The sequence below is a fragment of the Metopolophium dirhodum genome, chromosome 2, assembly GCF_019925205.1.
Source record: "Metopolophium dirhodum isolate CAU chromosome 2, ASM1992520v1, whole genome shotgun sequence".
NCBI lineage: Eukaryota > Metazoa > Arthropoda > Insecta > Hemiptera > Aphididae > Metopolophium > Metopolophium dirhodum.
In genome coordinates, this window is record NC_083561.1 from 3,331,651 (window position 1) to 3,356,035 (window position 24,385).

General features: G+C 28.3%; 2 protein-coding genes across 2 annotated transcripts; both read right to left on the reverse strand.

The window, feature by feature from the left end:
- Positions 1 to 405: 405 nt before the first annotated feature.
- On the reverse strand, positions 406 to 16,209 carry LOC132939198 (xanthine dehydrogenase). Its single transcript, XM_061006255.1, has 25 exons — positions 16,160 to 16,209; positions 15,836 to 16,039; positions 13,373 to 13,430; positions 13,172 to 13,268; positions 12,790 to 13,028; positions 12,514 to 12,725; positions 12,303 to 12,444; positions 12,054 to 12,221; positions 11,911 to 11,987; positions 11,706 to 11,799; positions 11,516 to 11,628; positions 11,146 to 11,438; positions 10,866 to 11,068; positions 7,585 to 7,808; positions 7,380 to 7,499; positions 6,819 to 7,043; positions 5,595 to 5,728; positions 5,361 to 5,535; positions 4,909 to 5,246; positions 3,609 to 3,921; positions 2,796 to 2,923; positions 2,045 to 2,159; positions 1,719 to 1,973; positions 1,487 to 1,654; positions 406 to 1,407 (listed from the first exon to the last, which is right to left on the reverse strand). The coding sequence occupies exons 2-25, from the start codon at positions 15,881 to 15,883 to the stop codon at positions 1,357 to 1,359; spliced, it is 3,990 nt and encodes a 1,329-aa protein (XP_060862238.1). The 5' UTR covers positions 15,884 to 16,039; positions 16,160 to 16,209; the 3' UTR covers positions 406 to 1,356.
- A 1,877-nt stretch (positions 16,210 to 18,086) lies between these two features.
- Positions 18,087 to 22,909, reverse strand: LOC132939700 (delta-like protein 1). The gene is made up of 9 exons (XM_061007020.1): positions 22,736 to 22,909; positions 20,715 to 20,892; positions 20,511 to 20,630; positions 20,350 to 20,410; positions 19,631 to 19,761; positions 19,509 to 19,569; positions 19,280 to 19,410; positions 19,060 to 19,199; positions 18,087 to 18,426 (listed from the first exon to the last, which is right to left on the reverse strand). The coding sequence occupies exons 1-9, from the start codon at positions 22,835 to 22,837 to the stop codon at positions 18,235 to 18,237; spliced, it is 1,116 nt and encodes a 371-aa protein (XP_060863003.1). The 5' UTR covers positions 22,838 to 22,909; the 3' UTR covers positions 18,087 to 18,234.
- Between the last annotated feature and the right edge of the window lie 1,476 nt (positions 22,910 to 24,385).

Here is a 24,385-nt window from a genome sequence, read left to right on the forward strand (position 1 = left end):
CTATTACTATAATTATTATTATATTTATTACGATCGTCAACATCGTCAAAATCGTTCGTATTATGTGTATATAATATAATATAATACGATAGTATATTATAGTGTGGTTGTGTTTGCTGCATACAAAGTCAAGGACACGACGGATCAATGCAGACGGACAAATAATTCGTAATGGTTTATTCTTTATTCCATTGAATAAGAGACTTATTTTTATTTCTTTATTTCAATGCAATATATATATAATATATATATATTATATGGGTACATGTAGCCATGTGGCATATAGGCACGCAAGTGTTGAAATAGGCGTAATTAGGTAGGTATGTATTATGTAACTTCGCATTAAAAAATAAATAAATGTAAATACATGAAAATCGATTTCGAACATATTATATTATAGCATTTTAATAGAAGGCTAGAATAATACTTTAATACAAATCCATTTTAACTTACGTTTTAAAAATAAAAGTATAATTATAGGTACATATGTGTATTAATATATTTAATATTATTTGTATAACTATTTAATACGCGTATTTACACTTTCAAAAAAACAATGACAATCTATGATTATTATAACATGTATAAAACATAAAATATTTGAATTGCTATTAGAAATTAGGAAAAAAGTTTTATTAAGTTTAGTTTAGTATTAAACTATATTATGAAAATAAAACACGGGACATTTTGTTCACACTTTCTCTAGAACAAACAAATATAGTTAGATATTATGTTCATCATTGATTTTCGAAACCAGAAGTTCAAGATTTATTACTTTCTTTTAAAATGTTTTTCGAATCAACTGACATAACTTGATAATAGAATGTGAAGATATGTCGCTATGTGGTCAATTAGCCACCAGGACTTAATGAAAAATAATTAACGTTGCTATTTTGATAAATAGTTTTCTTAAGCCTAATGACAACATTAAAAAAAAAAAAATACCATCGTTAATTAATTTAACTATTTGTTCTCTTTTTTAGTCTGATTAATATTAATATAATATAACTAAATATTACGATTATAGATCATTATTAGATTACCTATATTTTATATTTCAACATTATTGATCAAATATACATAACAAATTCCTTCAGTGTTGGCCAGTTAAAAAATGCATTGCAATAGTTAAAATATTATTTATTTCTATAATATATTGAAATTAACAATTTGTATAATACCTATGTTAACTATAATAATATATAATACGTTTCGATTAATTTAATATGTCAACAATCATAAAAGTGTATTTCATTTGAATTATTCTACAAGCATTATTTTGTCAAAGTAATTCAACTAGTTTATAAAAAATAATTACCTATATTTATATCTGATTGATTTTTATATACCTAATTCTTAGACAATAATATTCCACGATTCAGCTACGTCGGTTTCATATTTTTCAAGCTGCAGAAAAAAAAACATATATAAAAAATAATAATCTGTACTATTATAGTTTAAATGTTTTATTTAATAAAATATGTACCTTTTCAGTAATATTATCTTTGCACGACATTCGAATTTTTTCCACAGTTGCTGGAGCGTCCAACCTAAAATACCCTGTGACACCAGCATCTTCTCTTGCTGAATATATGGCATTTTTAATAGCGAAAAATATCGAAGCTGATAAAAATAACGGAGGTTCTCCAACAGCCTAAACAATACAGTTTTTACTATGCAGATATTCTGTAACGGAATGTCAAAATATTATCTTTTACTTTTGATGAGTAAACAGCTCTTGGATTTTCAGAACCTTTCAGCAATGAAACTGTAAACTGTTTCGGTATATCCGAAAATCCGGGTATTTTGTATGTACCAGGTCCCCTCGTGTACAACATTCCTTTTGGGCTATATACGAGTTCTTCTAATGTAAATAATCCATAACCTTGCATAAAAGCTCCTTCGATCTGCCCCACGTCGATTGCTGGATTTAAGCTCTGCCCGACGTCCATTACTATGTCTGTGCTTAAAACCTGATCGAGATAAAGAAAAAAACGACAATAATAACCTGTTTAATGTAGAAAATCTCAAACACCCTGTATACTTCATGGTCGCCGGTTAAACAGTCCACTTCTACCACCGAAACAGCTGCCCCACTAGTATAATACAAGACATAGTTGACCGTGCCTTGATCTGTTGTTGTTCCTATAGTGTGATTTCTGCATACAACATAAGTAATTAATTTTCATGGTTACCGAACATCATTATTAGTATTATTCCATAATTTAATTATCAGAATCAATATGTTGTGAAAAAAAAATAATTACTATGCGATTGATGAGTATTAAAAATCAAACGTTTTTTTGTTATACCTTACAGTAAGCTATTGTACAGTATACTGTATACAATATATAACACATCAACAAGCATTGCACATATTATATAGGTATTTTCAATATTCTTTATTTATTATCATTCAGCGTTTTTTAAATATATTAAAAGTTTGTACTGCTTTTCATTAACATCTGAACATGGCCTTCATCTATACTCAATATTATATTATTATATGAAGTGTATAATAATATTCATACCACTTATAATGACGCTATATAATTTCATATTTTTATTTTAAGGTCCAACTAATATAATCTATATTATATATAAATTAACCTAATACAGTAATACGACACATATGCACACACTGGCGATGTTAATGGGTAAATGACTATGTTATGTCAAACCAATATTTTTGTCTATTGAACCATAGGCTATAGCATAAAGCTTATATTTAATTTAATGTTTTTCAGAACATTCAATGCTGCGTTTGAAAGTGTGTTACTGAGAAATATACTTACGCGTAAAATCCCGAAGCACACAGGTTCACTTTTTCAAAATACGCTGTCTTCACCCATTCAGCCCACGTACCTCCGGGATTCCTCTTCTTGATCGGTTCCAATCTGGCTTTAACGATCTCACAAGCATTCTGTAGCAAGGTCGTCGCAGCGATAATAAAACAGTAAATGTTTCATGTAACATATAATATTATGTAAACCATAAGTAAATAAATAGGTATCATCTCAGTTGTTTGATTAAATATTAATATTTTTTCACTTCACCTAAATACTACAGTTCTTTACTTCTTATTGTTTGAAAATTTTACTATTTTACTATCATTATTTTTATTTATTATTATTATTATTATTATTATTATTATACATATAGAGAAAGAATTGATCATTAGAAGGGAAGAACTGGATAACTATGACATTGCAGGCCTGGCGTGGAGGAGATACGCGCTTTCTATATCAACTGTGAATTATCATTGTACCTACCTATCTATTTTGTTATGGTGTAAACGAAAAAACAAGAGTCGAAAATTCTTGGGCCAGTTGCTGTAACCCTCCCCGAATTTTCAGGAAGATCAAAAACTCTTTTCAAGTGTTCGGTTTTTTTATTATGTAGGAGTAGGACGTAAACATGTATTAAAATTGTAATTTGTATGGAAATTGCTGCAAAATACTAAAATGATATACACCCGCGGGCCACGGCAGCTGCATACCAAACTTATGAGCGATCCTAGTAGCCTCCCCTACATAACGCATTGTCATCCTTCCTCGCCTCAAAAAAGAAATCCAAGTTTCCGTGGACTTGCGTGTACGTATACTCACGAGAACAGCCATCCCGTTGAGGTCGGAGCTGAAACTGCCGGCGGTTGGCGACGCGTTGGCCACCTTGTCGGTGCTGGTCTCTTTGACGTGTATCGACTCGGCGGGTATGCCCAGGGCCCTGCTGGCCACTTGGATCATTTTTGTGTGCAGCCCCTGGCCCATTTCGACGCCACCGTGCGCCAGCAGTACGGAACCGTCGACGTAGACGAGCAACAGGGCGCCGGCTTGGTTCAAAAACAACGAACCTCCTGAGAACCCGATACCGTACATCGTCGGTATGGCCGCGATGCCGCGTTTCTTCCACCGGTTTGCTCTAAAACCGTATTGTTTATGTATCGGTTGCGACCGGTGAATGAATTGGAAAAAAAAAACCAAACAGAGAAACTTTGAAGGTGAACCATGAAGTAAATGTTAATTAATTAAGATTATAGATACACTTCCCAGCAGTGATACAGATGATTCCAATCTGTATAATTCTCGTTATTAATATTATCAAAAGTAAATCATAAGAGTTTATAATATCATTATTGAATTTAAATAGATTTTTTAATTATTTAATTTTAATTATTACTATGAAAGCCAATAAATGTTTCTGTTTAGGTTTAAAAAATATGTATCACGTATTGAACCATATACAATTCACCTGTCCCAATCAAAACAATTATAGTAATGGTACGCTTAAAATTTAAAAAAAAACCTCGTGAACCCTATCCTATTCTAGCATTGGGTACGATTGATATACATAAATTTCAGTTGTATATACCTATGGACTATGAGCCGGTGGCGAGTAAGTTTGAAATATAAGCATCGAAAATCAGCACCTATATATAATAATATATCGTGTACTGCCTACTTCTACGGTTATACATCATAGAAAACTACAAATTAATTTTTTTTAACTATAGCTAAATATGCTTTAGTTATCCTCATTTAAAAGCGTGATATATATTATGTCAACATGTCGTTTCGTTTTCATTTCATGTGAGTGTCATTAGTAAAGATTTATATGAATATAATATTATTCCTAATCGTAACTACTCGTAAATCATAATTCATGCAAGGTTTTCGTACAGCTGTTACATATATACTGTATTTTAATTAATTGGAAAGTCAGTAAAGCTCATGATGCAGTACGAATATTTAAAAACCGTTTTTAATGCAATATATGACTAATGGTCTCCCTTTTACCAAGTTTTACAATTGTTTTTACTGACTTTCCAATTAATGGACACACTCTATAATAGACGTAATAGTTATAATATGATAAATACATGTATAGACTATAGCTATAAAGGTATACCTATTGAACTCAACGATTTCGTTAGAAATTAAAGTGTACTTCGATCTTTCCAACACTTCGTCCCAACAATTTTTAACCGTAAAATTAGATATCAATTGATTATAATGTGTTATCTGTCCGTTTACAAAGAAATTCTTTGCTCTAACTGCGTTTGGATCGATGTTCAATTCCCTAGATATGTGATCGATAATCGATTCCGCAAAAAACATCCCTTGGGGTGCACCAAATCCTCTAAAAGCCGTATTCGATGATAAATTTGTAGCACAAGTATATCCTGATATTCTAACATGAGGGATATGATACGTATTCGTTAAATGAGAAACGCATCTTTCAACTGTCTATGAAACAAAAACATCAATATTACAATATTATAATCTCATAAATTAATAATAATAATTAATAATATAATATTATGCTCAATATAAATTGCTTAAAAATGTATAGGTACTCACTCCCGCGGACAAATCTCTGGAACTTCCACCATTATTGTATACAGAAACGTCCAAAGCATGGATTTGTCCATGTTCGTTAAATCCTACACGGTAATGACATAAAAATGGATTTCTACCACCAGTGATTAACATGTCTTCGTGTCGGTCCAGCATACATCTAACTGATTTTCCAGTTCTAAAAAAAAAAATACAACACATTTTCTAATACCAAACCTTCCATCCCTGCAGCCTTACTTTACAGCAGCTACTGCGCATGGCACACCTAAAGTAAATCCTTTAGTTTCTTTACCACCAAAGCCACCACCAAGACGCTTCGTTTTGCAAACTACGCGGTTTGTCGGTATGTCTAAGCAATGTGATATAGATTCCTAATAAAACAAAATGTTTATAAAATTTATTTTAAAGAATCTTCATAATATATAAATAATATATTAAAGTTTTAAAAATAATACCAATACTCTCAATATATTTATCCACTTAAATAGTAATATTTGTTAATCTTAACTCTTAAGTTAACATTTTTCCATACATAACATACGATGGTACATATTTTTATACTTCATAAATAATAAATTAATAATATTGTTTTTCGGATTTGATTGTATTTTATATTTAAATTAATTTATAAAGGTTGTAGATATAAATTCATATTGCATAACTTATAAAACGTATAAGAAGTTGTTTAGGTGTATTAGGTATATTGTATGGTTATTTAAAATAATATAAAATATATACTATAGGTATAGGTCTTTATAATGTATTTTATAATTATTGTTTTTATTTTTTTTTTAAAATTTAATTTAACGAAAATACACAATTATAATATTATTATAGCTTAATAAGTTTTGATTACTGCAAGCTTTCAATTTTTGAGTATAGTTAATTTAATTAAATTGTTGTTCATTAACAATATTCAACAACAGTATACATATTTCTTTCTTTCTTTATTATTATAATCTTATAAAATATTTTTTACTGAACTTAAGTCTGGCAACTATAATATGGCTATTAACTATTTTGTTTGTTGTTTTATAGTGGGGGACGAGGGACGGATTGGAACGGTTGATTGAAACACGTTTTTAGGTTTGACAGAATTTCAAGTTGGGAACGCGTAGGTTTTTGCCATGCCCTGGTGGGAGGATGGGGGCACCTCTCTCCGGATACCGTGACTGCCAGAAGAAAAATGCCGCCTGTGGCCGTGTTCGAACCGGCGTCAGTGTGCGTTGCAACCGACGCCTTAGTCCACTCGTTCACTCCGTCCCCAATATATATAAAATATTTATGCTTTAGACTATAGTTGTTATTTGTGTACAAATTGTATCATTAGCTACTTTAAATATAAATCAATGTGAATTCAAATGAAAATTAAAACATATAATTTTTATTCAAAACTAACTACATTTTTATAAAACATTAATAATAATAATGGATCATGTATGATGATTGTATAAGTTATACCTGTAATTCGTTTGGTGATTGTGTTGAACTGATTATTTCGATTTCATTATGTTCATTCGTCGGAATTGCTATACAACATTGAGTTTCTAAATAAAAATGATCTTGTCCACCAATTCTTAAGGTACCATTTAGACTATGATTTGATTCTTTAAATCCTTGATCTATGCACCCTTTTTCCAAATAAGCGCAACGGCCATCATAAAATGATTCACTTTTAATAGCTTCCTGTAAAAATTTAAAGTGGCCAAAAATATCGTCTGAAAATTCGTTTAACTATTGACTATATTATTAATTTGTCAAGTTATCATTTATTGTTCTTTAAAAAGTCTATAAATTTATATCCATGTCAGGTTTATTTTTGAAATTACTTCAGGGTAATAATATCGTGTTTTCTGTTCACTCATAGACCATATAATTTCCATGTCTTGTTCCAATAGATTATAGATATATACATACTATTTACTAATTAGGATACAAGTATATAGCCATTATTATGTATATTGCATACAATTTGATTTTCGATTCATCAATTTAAAAATAAGGATTTACAATTTTACATACCTCGATGGTAATTATCGGTTTTAATTCTTCATACTGAACATGGATTAATTTAATTGCGTCCTGTGCGGTGATTGGATCTGTAGCGATTAATCCGCAGATTATTTGCCCAACATTTACCACCTGAGAAATAGATTTAATTTTTATTGTCCATATCTTTAATCGTAGCACTTTAAATTGTAAACAAATGTATAGTATATTATTATACTTTTTCTCTAGCAAATACATAATCATCTTTAATCGGCATTACACCGACCATATTCCGATTTCCTGGTAAATCTTTTTCGTCGACTACAATCACCACTCCAGGTTGCGATAAAGCCTCGGTATAGTCTACACTTATAATTTTAGCATGGGCATGTGTAGACGTTTTAACAGCTAAATAAAGTTCATCGGAACGACGAGGTATGTCATCACAGTATACCGCTTCACCTACAATAATACATATATAATAGTAGGTATAATATATAAATAACTGTAAAAGGTAGTATTTGTAAGTAAAAATGTGGACAAGTGGGTGTCGCTCTGCTGTACAATTATAGGTTACAAGCGGATCACTGTAATGGATGGTGTTAGATTTGAATTCAATGATATTATATCATTGCATACGAAAAACGATTTTAAACAATGACGGTCAGTCAGCCTATGATATATTACTAAGTATATTTTATGATATTATTGTGAATAATGTAATTTATTTATCTATATTTACGTGGAACTTTTTTTTAATTTTCAATCCTTAGAAAATTTTATACATTTTTAACTACAAAATCATTTTTAGATTCTGAGTGAAACGATGAATGTATTGATTTTACAATGATGTGTGTTTTTTTTTTTATTTTTTATTTTTTTTTTTATTTTTGTGTCTGTGTACACGATAAGTAGTCGAAATAATGCTTCGATTTTCGACTTCAGTATCTTGTTCGATGGGAAAGTGAATATCGTTGGTGCATTGGGGAGGTCAAAATTTTAATTTCCCAGTAGTTTTCAAAAGCGATGTGAAAAACAAAAGAAAAATTAAGGAAAAACGGGAATTTTTACGCAAAATCGATTTTTAACAAAATCGATTTTGGTTATTGGTGTAACTCTAAAACAAATGACCGTAGATGCATGAAATTTTCACTGGTTGTTTATATTTGCATTTTCTATACACAATACAATTTTGAAAATAATTTGACTTTTTTTGAACTGTTTACGGACATTGTCAGTTTTCAGTTTTTTTAAATTTTTTTTCTATAAATATCAATAAAATTTTATTTGTTGGGTAAAAAAGCTTGAAAATTTAATAGAAGGCTCCTAGGTTATTGTTTCAAAGGCAGATGAAAAAAATTAAAAATCCTTAGTCACAGTTTTTTTTTATACACGTTTAAAGTTCAAATCTTGAAAAAATACGGAAAAATCACGAAAATTTGCAAATTATTTTGAGTTAGAAATTCATAAAAAATTTTCTTTTTAAATCTAAGATTTTAAAATCTAATACAAGATTCCTCATAAGTTTGTCTAACTTTATCAAAAAAAAAATTTCTACAAGAAAGTCAAATTAAATTTTTATGAGCGTTTTAAATTCATATTTTTACAACATTAGATATTCACTCGATTTCTCATGTACCGATTTCCTTATTTTCTTGTAATTCAAAAACGAATAACTGTAGATACATGAAAATTTCACTGAATGTTTATATTAGCATTTCCTATACACCATACAATTTTGAAAATATTTTGACACTTTTTGAGCTGTTTACGGGCATTTTCAGTTTTCAATTTTTTTAGTTTTTTTTTCTATAAATATCAATAAAGTTTTATCTGTTGGGCCAAAAAGTGTAAAAATTTAATACAAGACTCCTGATATATTTTTACAATAGCAGTTGAAAAATATTGAAAATACATAGGCACAGTTTTTTTTTATAAGCATTTAAAGATCAAATTTTGACAGAATTTATCAAAATCTCGAAAATTATCAACCATTGTAATTAATAAATTATAAAATGTTCAGTTTTTATAGCTAAGGATTGAAAATTTAAAACAAGATTCCATGTAAATAGATAATTCGGTTACCAAAAAATCTAAAAAATACACAAGCACAGTTTATTTGTATAGTCATTTTAAGTTCAAATTTGGACGAAATTACATAAAAACCTAGAATAACTATTTTAGTTATTTTGTTGTGATTGTATAATATTATTCGTGGGCACTTGAAACTTCTAATTTGTAATATTTTCATCGATATATTATGATGATAGTATCACGGTTTGTTGTTGATGTATAACGCGTTATATGTACCTAATGGATATTGTAATATGATTAATTTGGAATTTATTATAGGTCAATTTTTTTTTTAATACCATAGATAAGTGTATAATATGTCTTATACCTAGACTGACATATCGTCTCCACTCAGAATCGTTTTTCTTATAGAATGATATATCATTGAATTCAAATTTAATACCATCCATTATACAGTGACCCACTTGTAACCTACAGTACAGCAGAGCGACATCCACTTGCCCACCTTTTTTATTTTAAATTTGATAAATGTTGTCAAAATTCAAAATTTAAATGCTTATAAAAAAATTGTGTATATGTATTTTTAATATTTTTAGATATAGTAAAATATACCAGGAGCCTTGTATTAAATTTTCACTCTTTTTGACCCGACAAATAAAATTGTATTGACAATAATTGAAAAAAAACTAAAAAGATGGAAAACAGAAATGTCCGTAAACAGATCAAAACGAGTCAAAATATTTTCACCATTTTATGGTGTATAGAAAATATAAACATTCAATTAAATTTTCATTTATTTACAGTTATTTGATTTTGAATAACTCAACAAAATAAGAAAATCACTACATGACAAATCAAGTGAATATCCAATGTTGTAAAAACTTGTACAGTTTTTGATAAAATTTGACGAACTTATGAGGAATTTTGTATTAAATTTTCAAGTTATTTTACCAAACGAATAAAATGTATTGACATTTATAGAAAAAAAAGTAAAAAATTGGAAACTGAAAATATCCGTAAACATCTCAAAACAAGTCAAAATATTTTGAAAATAATTTGGTGTATTTAGAATGCTAATATAACCATTCAGTGAAAATATCATGTAAATTCGGTCATTTGTTTTAGAGTTACGCCAAAAACCAAAATCAATTTTGTCGGAAAAATTCCCGATTTTCCTTAATTTTTTTTTGTTATGACCGGCGCTTTTAACACTATTGGGAATTTTTACCTCTTCAATGCACCAACTAGATTTAATTCCCCATTGAACAAGATACTGAAGTTGAAAATCAAATCATTATTTTGACTATTTATTATGTACACAGACTCAAAAAATAAAAATAAAACACACAATCATTGAAAAACAATACATTCATCGCTCCGCTCAGAATCTAAAAGTAATATTATCTAATATCTATCATTTGACTGTAGGTACTAGAGTCTTAATTTTATTATTTGTTATTTATTAATTTATAAATAATTTGTTACCTGTAGTTTGTTGTATAGCTGATTTGTGAACTAATGGTTTACCAACAGCGTCATCTGGACTTTGAGAATTTGGGACAATATGATAATATTGAGCGTATTTAGAAATGTGAGTAGCAGGGTTATTGACATTAATTAAATTGTGTACATCCATCATTTTAAAACTTAATTGATTACTAACGTAATGGTAAAATTTAAAAAATAGGCTAAAAAATATAACACCTCGTACAAACATACAATATAACAAATAATTTATTGTGATTATTTAATCATTAATAATCACCTTAAAACAAGGCTTTTGCGATAAGTCACCATTCCTCCGGGGGCATTTGATGCCAGAGGTAAGTCTTTAAGTAACTCTAAATACACATCATCTAACAAAGACTCTGACCATTTGCTGTTGATTAATAATGATTTAGTTTTTTGAGCAATGACTGCCGTAGCTGACACCCCACCAAAAACTAACTCTGCGTCTTTTACAATATTATTTGACATCTCTACATAAAATGCGGCATTTACCAAGGCTATATCATCTTCTTTTCTTCTTGATTGTTTAAACGACTTAAAAAATGTGTTCTAAAACCAATGTATCAATTTTTAATTAGGTACCTTACAACACTTTATTTCATTAAAAATGTACACCAAACGCTTACTTTCTGTGTAAATGGAACAAACAAATCTATGACAACCTCATCTGGATGTAGAGCATTTTGTCTATAACCCGTAAAAAACGTTTTGTCCATTTTCAGAAATCTTATTCCATTCTCTAAATATATACATTGTAAAATAAATACATTTGTTTGGTATTCTTAAATATTATACAATTATAAAATGTGTTATTACTTTTACTTTGTACTTTTAACTGACAACGAGCAGCTAAAAATATTGGATTTAAATCCGATATAGGACTTCCCGTTACAATATTTCCGGCTATACACTACAAAAATGATAATTAATGAAATATAGAATTATGATTTAATAAGTAGGATCCGTATTACTATATTAAATTATTACAAACGAAAATTATAAAATGGATTGGTGAACTTACAGCAACATTACGAATCTGTTTACTAGCAAACCATGGTATCATCTCCAATATAGATTTTATTATTTGAATTTTATGATCTAACAAATTATAATCACGTGATTAATAGTGTCTCTTATTAATAATTGATCATATAAATCTCTTACCAGGCATAATATCAATTAGTTTCTGTAGTTCGTTTTCTAATCTGTCAATAGTTACCGCAGCTCCAACAATTAATCCTTTTGTACACTTTTTAATGACATTTAACTCTGACACCTTATTCGGCTGTATCATCACTGGATATTGACAGTTTTTGAATTTAATTTCAACTCCTATTTTTTTTAAAACGATATTGAAATATCAATCGTGAATTTATGTGTGCGTATTTCATATTTATGTATTGTATACTTTACCGACTTCGGTGTTCCCGACAATTATCCGAGCATTGGGATACTTATATTTAAGTTCCAATAGTTCCAAAATTGATGTCGGTCGATACCACGTAGTCTTTTTACCTCTAAATATCAAATATTCTTCGTCGAACTCTTTTGTAAGCTACACAAATATAATTAAATATACCTATTTATATAATATCTAATAAAATATATCATTTTTGTTTCTCACTATAAGTTCAGGTGGAAAAATTGGTTCTTGGGAAGGATCATAAGGTAAAAATTCGGATAAATTGGACATATCCTCAGCATCATTTTCGATTTTCTTATTTTTCATACAACATTTATTACCCATGGAACATCCATTAGAGATTTTATCACAAGTAGTCAATGTCATCAAACCCTCTAAAATAGGTCTATAACCTGTACATCTACACAAGTTGCCTGAAATATAATAGTTAACAATAACGCTCTATAAACACTATAATTAAAAAAAAATTATATCTACCTTGTAAAGCAATTTCTAGGTCATTTTCATCGGGTTTTTTTTCCAATGATCTAAGCATGGCATAAACAGACATCACAATACCAGGTGTACAAAATCCGCATTGTGACCCATGACTTTTCGCTATTCGTTCTTGAACAGGGTGCAATCTTGTTTTTGTGCTACCAATTCCTTCAACTGTTATTACAGCACACCCGTGTAAACTGACTACAGGACACAAACAAGCATTGACAGACATATGTCTAAAGTTTAATTATTTAGTTAAAGAGCTTTTATCTTTATAAATAATATACAAGTGTACACTTTATACACTAAACGCGTATTTATGTATAGACAGTATTAATTTAATATGATCGTTCATATTCTATAGTAGATCAAAGGATACAATGGATATTTCTTGACGTAATCATATTTTGATACCATTACAGTACAAGCTCCACATCCTCCTTCAGCACATCCCAATTTAGTTCCACATAAACTCACTGAAGTGGTGAAGTTAAAGAATTTTTAATCGGCATAATTTATTGATGTTTAGGATGTCGTGTTTCATTTTATGAATTGAAGACAATAATTTAAAAAAGGATACATTTATTTCTTAAATAATAAAGTAAAGTCCAATGTGGATCAGCTTTTGTTTCGACAACCTGTTTAATAAAGTTCAATACGTTTTTTTTACAAAGTAGGTATACTTTGATTAATATAAATATATTTAAAAATTAGATAACTACAATTGTGGTATACTGGTTATAGGTTAGGTTAGGTTATGCATAATGCATTCTGCATTTCTGCATATATATATAATATATGTGCAATGTACTACTATTACTGGCGTTACCCTATTGTATGGAAGCGTAGAAGGGCCAACTGATTATCAAGAGGAAAAAATTACATCTCGTTCACACAACATAACTTCTCGAGTGATTGACAACATTTTCTTGTGAGCATTAGATTATTTCTTGTTCATAAATTAAAATTATGTACGTCAATATACCAGCTACTTATTGCAAAGCTTTGTGGAATTTTGGACAATTTATGTTTGATTTGACTCTAAAATTTACTCTGTAAAAAATGTGATCACTAAAAACACACAATTTTAATTTTTTGTTACCTACACCGTCTTAAGTGAACGAGGTTTCATTTCGGGGGCCCTATAAATAAAAACGTTTTTTTTTGTGAAAACGAGAAATTATCTGGTGAAAACTAGAAAATGATATCGTTATAACAATATAATTTATCGTTCAAACAAGAAATTGTTCGAGAAGTTATGTTGTATGATGAGATATAATTTTTTCCTCGTGATAATCAGTTGGACCTCTTCAGTATTATTGTGATTATTAAGAATAGATACCTTTTCCAAGTATTGTATTCTAATAGTTACTATTTGCATTCTATTTTTAGTTTTATTGTAAATAGTACTATAACGTATTGATATGGTATATAGGTAGGTATATATAAAAACATGTATTTTGTAGGTACAAGTGATATTATAATTTACGTATCGAAAATTATATTATTAACCATCTTGCGTGTAATAAATTATAGGTATAAATGTATAATGTTATAACACTTATGAGTTATGATAAACCGTATAAATATCTGGTTATAAAATACCCGGAGAAAAAAATGGCCAGTAAAAAATATCCGGAGAAATCAAATCCGAATATCCAATAAGAGCATGCTAACTCAAGACTTCATAGTTTCGTGTGGTTGTACCTTGTCCGTAAGTTACGAGGTTAAAATACAATTCATCAAGTAGGTAATACGTAATATGTAAAACGGCCTTCGGGTATCGATGCGTATATTATACTAACTTCTTATATAAGAAGCCTCTAATTGAGGTATTCAATTACACCCGAAAACTGTATAGCCAGTACTAATATGCTGAAATTACAAAGTTGTTAAAAAAATTTTGGGCATTGGAGCCTGTAAGTATAATATAGATATAAGGGACATCCGGGAAAATCCCAATTTCCCAGTGCTACTTGATGAGTGTTTTGCAGGAGATCTCATGTAGAGATACATACTTCTGTTTTTCAAATGAGAGGTTCCCTTTTCTACAGTAGGTAAATTATTTACTGGATAATATTTCTGAAAATGTTGAAGTATCAGAATCAAAATTCAAACAAGTAATTTTTGAGTTAGGTATTAAACTTTGTATAGTATACTAAATATACTAAGAATAATAATTAACAGGTCTATGATAATTGGTTTAAAAGTAATTACTAATTTGTGATTAATATTACTCTATCAACATAAATAATTTGTAAACATGGTCGAAGTATAATAAATACTAAATTCAATATTATAGATCTAAATCTACTATTTTTATGTAACCATTTTTAAGGACTATTATCTTTAGTAGGTATAAACATTTTAATAACTGAGAAATTACTCGTTCAAATTTTAAAATAGGTACAGCAACATTTTCAAAAAAAATGATTCACTAAATAATTTACAGTAATAGGAGAGGGGGTTCTCATTTGAAAAATAGAAGTTTGTATCACCACAGGACCTTCTTAAAGAAGTAAAAAAAAATTGAAAATATGGTATTCAAGTATATTTAAAAATTAAAAAATCAAAATTTAAATAAGGTTATTAGGTAGGTTGTAAAGGAAAAAATACGGGTGAGCGTGTTTGGTGAATCACCCCCACATAGTAAATGGGTGTAAGCTTAAAATATTAAGAGCCAGTAATATGATTTAAAATTTTATGACTATAGTAAATTTGTACTTAAATACATGAGAATTCCAAATTCATCTTTATTTGATTTTATTATTTCCTTATTGGATATTCTACTTTATATTGTGACATTCGATTTTTTTGGATTCGATATTTTAATCATACATTTTTGGATTTTTATTTCATAAGTTTAACTTTAGCTTATATTATATGTACTAGGTTATAGAAACCTAAGAACTGACTAATGTCTATAGCCTATAGGCTATACCTACCTATGAATAATCCAAATTTATGATACATTAAAATATTAAAATTTTATTGATTTTCTATAATTTTTTCTATGATTAAAAAAATAATAATTTATCCGTACCTTTTTACCGTTGACAAAAAATATTAAGGTGGATGTAATATTTTCCATTGTGCAGCTTTTGTATAATAATTCTGTACTAATATGTACAAATTCTTAAATTTAGTATATCCAATTAAAATCACACTTGTAATATTTAAAATAATCTTGATTAATAATAATTCACTTGTAGTGTAATTTCATATGCATACATCATTTTACTGAGAGCTGTAATTTATAATAGTTTTTAAAAATATAAAACTGATGACTAATAAGGCTTCAGAAACCATAATTTGTTGTGTATTTTTTTTTAACTAAAAGATAGATAATACAATATCGATTTCAAACCTGCATTATTTGAACATTGTACGTCGATGAAATACATCCTGCGTGTGCACACAATTTTTTAAGACTAAGAACTAAGAAATGGTTTTCATGCAATCCAAAAAGAGTTAAGGGTTTACTATTATATCAATATATATATACGTATATATATTATGTATGGAGGTTAACAAAAACTGGTTTAGGTATTTATGTAACATAATAATACCCCAGATTTTATTCCCGGAGAGGTGACGGTAAAATATTAAAAACATATTGGTATGTAGTTGAATAGTACATAACTGAGATTTTCAAAACGAAAGTTTATTTAATAATGTGAATTAATAAGACAGCTGTTATAATTAGAACAAGTCAGTTTATTCTATAGGTAATTAATATCAGTGAACGTAAAAATATATGCATATTTTTTTTATAATATTTGCATTTTCTATATATTATGCATAACTATAATATAGTTAAGTAGTGTTATATTTTTAATTTGTTTGCAATAATGTACCTACATTCTAAATAAAACCAATAAAGTAAGGTGTGTTACGATTCATCAAAATTCGAAATAAAGAATTAACTATTTCCAAACTGTTAACAAAATCCCGGGTACGTTACTGGGTAATTCTAGGTATATGTTTCAGATTTTGAGCGGAGCAATGAATTTATTGATTTTACAATGATGTGTTTTAAATTTCTTTTTCGTGTCTGTCATCATTGTTTGAGTCGGTGTTTCAACATTCAGAAGATACATAAACTGGAACCTTAAATTTAAACCTATTAAATTTAAGGTTCCAGTTGTACTCAAAAGCGCCGGGAAACCAAAAAAAATTGTTACTCATTTTAAGTTAGAAATTCATAAAAAATTTTACTTTTATATCTATATTTGAAAATGTAATGCAAGACTCCTAATAATATGTTTGTCAACCTTCAACGAAAAAATGTCTACCGGAAAGTTAAATTTCCACTCGATTTCTCATTGAACGATTTTCTTATTCTATTCTAATTCAAAAACGAATAACCGTAGATACTTTAAAATATGTTCACTGAATTTTAGATTCTGAGTGGAGCGATGAATGTATTGATTTTACAATGATGTGTTTTTTATTTTTATTTTTATTTTTGTTTTTGTGTCTATTGCCAACGTCTGGAGCAGTAAAACTGCTTCGATTTTCTTCAACAGTATCTTGTTTGATGGAAAAGTGAATCTAGTTGGTGCATTCAGGAGGTCAAAATGTAAAATAGTTTTCGAAAGCGTAAGGAAACACAAAACAAAAATTAAGGAAAAACACATAATTTTTACACAAAATCGGTTTTCGACAAAATCAATTTTCGTTTTTGGTGTAACTCTAAAACAAATAACCTAAATACATGCAATTTTCATTAGTTGTTCATATTCATATTTTCTATACTTTATAAAATTTTCAAAATATTTCTACTCATTTTGAGCTAATTACGGACGTCTACAATTTTCAATTTTTTTAGTTTTTTTTCTATAAATAACAATACAATTTATTTTGTTGGGTCAAAAAGCCTGAAAATGTAATACAAGGCTTCTGATATATTGTAACAACAGCAGTGGAAAAATGTTCAAAATACATAGTCACACATTTTTTTATAAGCATTTAAAATTTAAATTTTGACAAAATGTATAAAATTTAAAATTAAAAAAATTTATAGTTAAAAATGTATAAAATGTTCAATTTATATGGCTAAGGATTGAAAATTTAAAACAAGGTTCCGCGTAAATAAGTAAATAAATAAATTTATTTATTTATCCACAGTAATATTATCAAATATAGTTTGATTCAAATGTGATGGTACAATTAAAAACGTATTGTTCCCGGGCACCCGACACACGCGTATTCCCATCTTAGACGGTATATTTAACACCAATTGTATGGGACCGCTGGGAACTAAAATTAATTAGATAAATTATACTAACAAATAAAAATATTATATTGTTTATAATAGTTGTATCAGTACAAATTCAATGTAATAAATAAATAAATAAATTAAAACAATTATTATAAAACTAATTTTAAGATGAATAAATTATTATTTGACATAATGCTTTAATAAATGTCTTTATAGTATTAAATTGTTTCATTTAAGGATTCATTTTCGTTGACCAACGAAACTATGGAGGAATTAGGTTTTATAGTTTCTTCTTCATATTCATCATCACCTTCTAATAATAAATCTTCGGACACCGTCGAAGGTGTAGTTGTTGATGACTTAAGTAGCATTAAGCTAGGCTTAGGTGGTATTAACCCGACGATTTCAACCTATAAAAAAAATAGTATAAGGTATAACGTTTATAAAACAATTTATAACGTAAAATATTTTTAATTATATGTAATTGTTTTACTTAAATAGGATTGAATTTAACATTTAAATTTTTCAATAAATCAAAAGAGAAACTATTTTTTAATTCTCCCTTGGAAAAATTACATGATCTTATAATTTAATGAATATTTATCATATAGGGGTGAACTTGTACAAGGATAGTTTCATTGAGGATGCCAATATTAATGATATCCAACATATTATGTTTAAAATGAAACGAATAATTTGCAGTTCTCATTTACCGATACCAAATGATAATTTTTCCAACAATTTTTTTTTATTTTACTGTAAGTATCTACTTATTAAAATGCATTTAGTCATAATATATGACGATTTACAATACAAATATGAATTATTTATACCTAGCATAATATATTTAAATTTATATGTTGAAATAACATTGAAACTTTATTTAGCTTCAATTTTGAGAATTTTTAATTTTGCCCCCCCCCCCCCACCTCCTAAAATTGTACGTAACCCACTCATGTTTACATACATATATTAATATATGTCCATTTTATTTTACCTTGTACCTTTAGGTTGGTAAGTTAGTTCCTTCCTATAGAAATTACCTTTTTTTTATCTACTTCACAATTTCGTCCAATGTATCCATCAGCGCAAAGACATCTATAATTTCCATCTTCTTCTGGGAGACTTACACACGTGGCTCCATTTTGGCATGTGACATTGTTAGTTTCGCAGTATTTCAGTTCTAAAACAAATATAAGATAATTACTCGTAATCCTAAAAATGGAATTAATTTATCTGTTATTTGAGTTTACAAGTATCTACCTTGGTCGCAGAGCATACCACCCCAGCCGGGCTTACAATTACATTCCCATGGACGGTTACATGTTCCATGAACACAGCCTGGGTATGCGAAACATTGAGTACAGTTCTTACCCCACCAGCCTACCTTGCACCTAATATCATCATTGAATTATTGTTTTTATTTTTAGTGTACACACTAGCTCAGGTAATTAACATTGATCATAACTCATTTATACATAATATTACATACCTGCATTCGTTTGGTTTACGACAATATCCTCGGTCTCGATGACAACCTTCAGAGCATACGGCTGTAACAAAATCCCTTTAATTTATAAAAAGCCGTTATTATGTTATACACATTTTACTTACGTATCTGACATAAAATTCCTTGCCATCCCTTCTCACATTTACATTCTAGTGGTTTAGAGCATGTCCCATGCATACATCCTGGTAATGGTTGACATTCTTTACAGAGATCACCAGTCCAACCTAGACGACATCTGTATAATTTCAATAGACATGATAATATAAAAAAAAAACATGTATTAGTACATCGTTTTTGTATTAAAATAAATTACGAACTAACCTTTGTAAGAGTATTTTCAAGAATTATAAAAATACAAATTTGTATAATTTTAACTTGCAAGCATTATACAATATACATTATTTATAATACAACTCCATATCATAATTTAAAATTTGTATGGTTATGACTTGAAAATATTTATAATTATGCAACTTGAATAATTTTATTTTTAAATAAACATATTGTAAATTATAATTGCATAAAAAGCATATATTAATTCATAAACTTTCAAATTACATAAAAAGTACATATTAATGTATTATACTTTTTAAATTCTTTACAATAAATACATTTAAACCACAGGAAATTATTTTTCTTTAAATACTATTTTTTAAATTTTTATTAATTCAACCAAAAACAATTCATTTAAAATTCAATATATTCAGTAATATACTTTAAAGTTTAAACAAATTAGTCGTATATCTCTAAATTTAATAGTTAATAAATGGTTTGGATATACAACACAGGACGAAAATAATTACACAAAGTAAATTAAACTTGCCTGCATTCTCCTGGCCAGTCACAATACCCTTTACTTGGATGACAGTCTTCATGGCATACCGCTATTAGTACGTTGCGCATAAATAAAACATGTAAATTATTTAGATAATTTTAATGCACCGTCCACAATCTTCAAAACTTTCAATAAAAAATCATCATTACGTTCTGAACAGAATATGCCGTCCCAGCCTTCTAAGCACTTGCATTCGAAACTATTGTTGCAGTAACCGTGTTGGCAGCCGGGCAGTGCTATACACTTGTTGCACATTTCGCCGTAAAAACCTAAAACAATAATATCAAAGCGATTGGTCTTTATATACTATTCCGATGAATCATGATTTCCGTTATCTGTCACTCGACACTCACCCAACTTGCAACGGCATTCGGATGGCCGTTTGCAGTAACCTTGAATTGGGTCACAGCCTTTTTTGCAAATTGGCACATCGCAAAGGTCACCTATCCACCCCGGTAGGCATTTCATATCACCATTGTCATCACAAACGTAATGACTTGATTCATTTTGTGTTGCTGGCGCCTCGCAAGCCTATATTGAGAAAGTTAGGTAGGTACATATCATGTAAAACAATACAACTCCGATAAAATATATCGAAACATATTATTCTTGAACGTATAGTTAGGTATAGCTATGGTTAATAGAGTATCAAATCTAAAAAACTTATATAATTGTTAATAACTAATTAAATACACGTCATGTATTTTATTGCAATTTAACTTTCTTATTTGTTATTATTATTTTCAAAATCGCTACCGAGTACCGACGACCGACTACACCACTGATTTATATTTCTATAAAAATAGTCATCTCACCTACGCTGTATTACTTCCTTCTGAACACAGCGAAAGAGCTCGCTATCAATGATGGTTTAACGTGTTATATGTGGTAAGAACTGTGTCTGTCAGTAAAAGTATACTTATAGAGTTCTATAAATACCCAATAGAATCAATTATTTTTATAAATTATAACACTTTTAATGACAAGCGATCATTGGTAAAATACATACACTAGCGAATAATATCAAGGTTAAAATCTTCTTAGTTCATGATGTATGTTACCAAAGTCGTAATGACAAAGGAATAAATAGATAACTAATAATAAAAATATATAGTTGTCAGCTTTTATATTTATTTGTGGTGAATTGATAATAATAAATAGGTCTGATGATGATACATTTAAAAATATTTTGCAATCAGTTATAAATATGTATTTAAAAAGTTGGGTAGGTAGGATAGTTTTGCAAGAAATTGTGAATCAAATTGTTTAATCCATAAATATTTATTTTTTAAGGCCAAACTGTTTTATAAAGAATTCAAAAACATTTTTAATTGACGGTAAATAAATGATACTTATGCAAAGTAGATATAACTGTAATATAAACACTCGTAGGTGTACCGACGCGCATTTATAAAGTATAATATACACATATAATAAATAATTGTAGGTACATGTTAGTATTATTCCACTGATTACTGGTTTCAATTTTCAACTAGTATATTTAAAAAGAGTTGTCCATCAAGTTTCTACTACACATATAAGCTGTTTGGTTATAATAATAACTAATAAGTAATTGAGACAAAAATATTTATACGATTTTATTAGTTTCTAGCTTCTATACATTTAAGAAAAATATCGACATACCGCGTATTATTTTTTTTAGACCATTTGTTTTTAGATGAAAATGCAACCTTTAATATTTTTCGTACCACATTTAGGAAATATTATTTATCATATTCTATAATAATTTTTGAAAAAATATTTTCAAGTTTATTATTAAGAAAAACTATATTATACAGATATCTCTTAACGGTGTTATAAATTATAATTAATTACAAAAATATTTTAATATTGAATAGTCTCAAGTTTTAATAATTTTGTTAGCTTATCGTATGTAGGCTATCAGTTTTACCGTTGCACATAACCTGAGCGTTTTAGAACATACCTATGTATAACTTGTATGATACACAAATCGACACTTCGGCTAACACATCCTTGTTTATATAGTGGGTCACTAGGCTACCAGATCTGATCACGGACTTAACTAGTGTCGTATACATAAACGTGACCGATGATAATCATAATTAGAAAGTCAGTATAAACCACTAAACCCTTATTGATTCATTTAAAATATATAATTGTTTTTCGTTAAAATAAATCCTACAAAAATATTGAAATTATCACCTTACCAATACTGTAACAAAAATGTAACAAACAAGCAAACAAATTATATCATTACTCACTAGTCCATGATTTATATTTTTATTTTGTGGTGAATAACACAAAACAATATAACTATGATTTAATATATTATTAAAGTTATAAAAAGTTAGCATTTTTATAATACTTCTTAAATTATAATAATATTGTTTACCTGTTTTTTCCATTTTGGGATATTTTTGGATGCGGCTAAAATCCTTGGGACTCCAAAAGTACACAAAGTAAAAAGTACGGCTAGGGTACGTCTATCGGTCATGTTGACCAAACGACGTCGTATCAATGCTTTCACCAGGACTACACTGACTCATCCGAACATCCGAACCAGCCACTTCCCATTTCTTTTTATAATTAGCATAAAAACGTGAGGTATATTTTCTTAGGTGCTCTCTGGTATTACCGTAATAGCGGGGAGACTACAAAAACTTCCGAGAATTCGTATACAATTAAAAAAATAATAAATATATCATATTATTGGATCGAAAGTAATAAAATGATTTATAAATTAAATTAAAACCTGTAACTATCTCATAAAGAATGTGTTTTGTCTCTTATATTTTATAAAATAATATAAATTTAAAGTAGATTTCTAATATTACAATAACACAACACATTTTAAACTTTAATTGATGATTCACATAAGAATAAATGATTGAAATCATTTTTAAATCAAAAATGTAATATATTTAATTTATTATTTCTAAATAGTTATAAATAAAAACTATCAACTATAGAATGTATTATATATTTCTTATGGCATTTGAGCAGCATGTACTTATAAAATATGTATGAATATTTTTGTTCTGTTATTGGTATAACTTAGAGTACCTAGGTACCTATTGTCAGAAACTCATAAATGTACCTATATATTTAAAAAATGTAAATATGTATCATTTCAAAACTATTAATTTATGATTTAAACGATAAAAGAATCAACATAGTATTCATTACAAAGACCCATTTAAGAACAGAAAAATAGAAGATAAGAAAACCGGGTAAGTGGGTAACGCTCTACTGTACATCAGGTGTCTAGACTCTAGAGAGTCACTGTAATGGATGTGTTAAATTTGAATTTAATGATAGGTATAAATGGTATAATACAATTGTTTACAAAAAACGATTCTAAGCGTAACCTTTAATATAACTGAGTAAATTGTATAATATTATTGAGATTATAAAGTAATTTATTTTACTATCAGGTATTAGATATTAATAGGTACTACAAGAAGTTAAATTAACATTTGCCAAAAAAAATTGCATTTGAAAATGTCATTGAGTGTATACCAGCGTTTTCCAAACCATTCCTCCACCGGACCTTAGGGCGGGATACTCGAACTGCACTTACTACCTAAAAAGAAATGGTCGAATTGCACTTAGGTTTAAAAAAGGTCGAACTGCACTCATTCAAAATAAGGAGTTAAAGTTTAAGGTCACTATGGACGTTCACGTTTATTATTATAATAATATTTGACGATTTAAAAAAAGGAATAAAAAAATTATATATATTATATTATTATAACAAAAATAATCAAAAATTAGTTTAAAGAAAAGTTATAATAATAACAATAATAATACTTGATGATTTAAGCGAACGCCACACCAGTATGTGTTGTCTCCGTCTTACAAACGCGTAACATACCAAATTTACGCTCAGAAATTCAAGTTTTATGCCGTTGACTTAAAAATTAGAGTGAATCGACCTATTATGAAACTTGATGGTAAGAATATTATCTATATTTTGTTGGAAGTTTTTTTACGATAATTCAGTTTTTAAGTGAGTTATGAGCATTTTTAATTTAAATTTATT